We start from the raw sequence: 3,829 nt of genomic DNA, 5'->3' as shown, positions 1-3,829 counted from the left end.
ATTTAATCTTGGTTGAAAATCATAAAAGAAAACATAAACGGAAATTTACAAAATTATGTTACGATATGATGTTAAGTTATATGATTTTGTTCCCCCAAAACATGTTACGATATGATGCTAAGTGATATGAGTTTGTACCCCCGAAACATGTTACGATATGATGCTAAGTGATATGAGTTTGTTTCCCAAAACATGTTACGATATGATGCTAAGTGATATGATTTTGTTCCCCGATAAGAATAACTGGACTATACTTGTTACACATTTGTTAAATGATACTGGCTTTTCTATAGTCTAGCAAAATCAAAGTGTAGGGATTGAAATATCGGGGGGGGGGGGGGGGGGGGGGGAGAGAGAGAGAGCAGGTATCATTATTACGGCAACAATTACAATATATGTTTTTACAGGATTGGCAAACACGAGTACACTAATCTTCAAGAGCATCGTCATACAAACATCTGTCAACTATTTTTAGTTATAAATCTTATTTAGACTATTTCTGTGGGAAAATGTAGAATTGCTTTAACGAGATTGGCACTGCTGATCAGATTATTAATATTAAATGGCAAGATCTCTTAGATAAGTTTAAACAAAATAAAATATATATATTTTTTAAAATTATTATTATTGCAAATCATTGAAAAACAGTTCCATTGCACTGGAGAATCTCTGTCGCGTGTCATGCCACTGGCTATCCAGAGACAGGACTCGCGACAGACATGCTCGAAACTCTAGTGGTATATGAGCATGTAAATACTTAAAGGTAAAGGTAAAGGCACTGGAGAATCGTAAATGTTTTTTGGGGTTTTGGGGTTGTTGTTTTTTGTTGTTGTTGTTGTTTAACAACACGACTAGAGCACATTGATTTATCGATCATCGGCTATTGGATCGTAAATGTGTTACTTGTAATTTAATTGAAGATGAATTCAATTTTATACTTGTTTGTCCTATGAACATTCATGTATCGTATCAGACACTATATTCCGAAATATAAAAATAAACCTAGCATCTTCAAATTTATAGAACTGTTAAAAATGAAAGAACAGTGAGGCAGTTAGCTGTATATACCTATATATTGTATTTATCTATTATATACATATATAAACCGGACACCTAATGGACTGATATTTAAAAATGAACAGTGGAAAACGCCCGGTTTTGAGGGAATTCCGGTTTACATAGGGTCCAGTGTAGAGGGGTTTCACTCTATATGCAGTCAGGCCAGTACACTAGCGAACTATGCCAGTATTGTAAAGAAGTGTGTGTCAGTGCTATTTGTATGTTAATCAAAAGTATTTTAACATTTTATGTGTGTATGTATATGTGTGTGTGTGTGTGTGTGTGTGTGTGTATATATATATATATATATATATATATATATATATATATATATATATATATATATATATATATATACACTCATGGGTCATTAGGCCTAATAGAATGTAATAGAATCGCTGTTGCTCTAGTCTTACACAACCGATCGAATAGGGCTTCAATACCAGTCTGATTGAAATCGGCTCCTCTGGCCTATAACTATTACTACTGGTAGACCAGTAGACCCGGTTTCAATCAGATTGGTTTCAATATGTACTATCATAGCCCAACAATCACACCTCTGTTACTACTGGTAGACCAGTAGACCTGATGTCAGTCAGATTGGCTTCAATACGTACTGTCGTAGCCCAACAATCAAACCTCTGGGGTTTTTTTTCGCACAACCTTTTATATTTGCCTATTGCCCCCATGACACGTGTATTAACGCGGGAATTAACAGAATCATGGACTGTGTGATCCTCATTGGCTTCAGTACGTACTGTTATAGCCCAACAGTCACACATCTGTTACTACTGGTAGACCGGTACCTAATGTCAGTCAGATTGGCTTCAGTACGTACTGTCATAGCCCAACAATCACATCTCTGTTAGTACTGGTAGACCAGTAGACCTGATGTCTGTCAGATTGGCTTCAATACGTACTGTCGTAGCCCAACAATCACACCTCTGGGGTTTTGTTTCCGCACAACCTTTTATATTTGCCTATTGCCCCCATGACACGTGTATTGACGCGGGAATTAACAGAATCATGGACTGTGGGATCCTCCCCCAATGTGTGTGCTCCCTCACTCACCCGTCCCAATTTATAATAATGTCTAGGCCAGTATGAATACTTCTCTTTCGTTTATCTAATTTCAGCTGATAAAATGGAGGGAGTACAAAAAACGTTTCTTAAAAAGATCTACGAAAGACATATTCAAGGCAACCACAATGACATAAAATTTGTTTTTCAAGATGGTTTCTCTACAGGAAGTAAAATATGTCTGACAGCACTTTCGTCCTTCTTTGAAGCGATGTTTTCGTCTCACATGTTGGAGAAGAACAGTGGAGTGGTCACGTTGCCGACAGTGTCTAAACAAACCTTTGACGATGTGCTGAAATTTCACTTTCTTGGTGAGGACATCATCAACGACGTCAACTGTCTTTTGCTGTTTGATGTCGCTGAGATGATAGAGCTGGATGACCTGAAGTCTCGCTGTCTGGGTTATCTGAACAACAGTCGTACACTGACCACAGAAAACTGCATTCACATATGGAGATCATTTAAGCAGTACGGCTTGGATGATCTTGTTACAAAAGCGTTAAACTACATAGTCAAGAACATGGAGAAACTTTCAGAGCAGGGATTGACCATGGATCTGACAAAAGATGAATATCTCCAAGTGTTGTCTCAGGATGCTTTGTCACAGAAAGAAGAGGACGTTCTTCGTTATGTCCAGATGTGGTTGAAGAAAAACAATTCTTCAGTTGAAACTATGGTCGATCTGTTCAAGCAAATCAGATTTGAGCACGTCATTTTCGACTATTTGATTGATAACGTCGAGTGTACAAGCTTTGTTAAAGAGCATAAATCGTTACAGCAAGTGGTTCGGGAGGGAATCAGACGTCACTATTATTACAATAAGGAGATGAACTCCTTTTTTGACAACGGGTTTTCAGGAAAAATAGTTGATGCTGTGTTCATCATTAACGACCATGAGCCTCTGACTGTCGCCTGTTTAACTGACAACAGTTTGTATGAATTAGAGTCATCATTTTATTCACCAGGTCAGTGCTTTTCAGTAGCTGTTTTGGGAAAATCAATTTACATTACTGGGGGCTCGTCATCTCCAAAATCAACAGCTGTATATAACGTACAGAGAAAGACGTGGAGTCGTGGTCCAGATCTCAAACATGATCACATTGGACACTGTATGGCTGTTCTAGACGAAACACTGTACGCGATTGGAGGACGGTACAGTAACGCTATAGAACAGCTGCAGATGGGACAGTACGAGTGGCAGAGGGTCGGAGATCTTGGATGTTCACTACAACGTCCATGTGCTGAAGTTGTTGGAGAAAATATTCTGGTGATGGGTGCATTGTTGAATAGAAATATAACAAATATGGTGCAATGCTTCAACACAAAAACACACGCTGTCTGCACACTCAAACTCAACATAACTTTGATCAGTGAGGCACCGACCCGGTCATATTTGGAGATGCCAAACCTGTATTTAGTACACGGCAACGGTGCTGTTGACGTCATTCACATCGCAGACTCGAACACACCAACGTTAACAGCTGGACGTGTTGCACAGTATGATCAATTCGGATTGCATTTTGGATTTGTAGTCCGAGATGGCAGCATCATCGTTATTTCCCGAAACGGTCTGGAGAAGTTGAACATCAAGGATGGTTCCAAAGAATCCCTCAATTTCGATAATACACGGTCACTTGATAGCTTCTTTTGTACTGTACACATGCGGATACCACGCTTCTGTTTGCAGTAA

General features: G+C 38.8%; 1 protein-coding gene across 1 annotated transcript; it reads left to right on the top strand.

Moving 5' to 3' along the window:
* Positions 1 to 2,203: 2,203 nt before the first annotated feature.
* Positions 2,204 to 3,829, top strand: LOC121389132 (kelch-like protein 5). Its single transcript, XM_041520743.1, has one exon. It carries the CDS (start codon positions 2,204 to 2,206, stop codon positions 3,827 to 3,829), a length of 1,626 nt encoding a protein of 541 aa, XP_041376677.1.

Source organism: Gigantopelta aegis, chromosome 14 (assembly GCF_016097555.1).
Source record: "Gigantopelta aegis isolate Gae_Host chromosome 14, Gae_host_genome, whole genome shotgun sequence".
Classification (NCBI taxonomy): Eukaryota; Metazoa; Mollusca; class Gastropoda; order Neomphalida; family Peltospiridae; genus Gigantopelta; species Gigantopelta aegis.
This window is presented reverse-complemented; position numbering and strand designations above follow the sequence as displayed.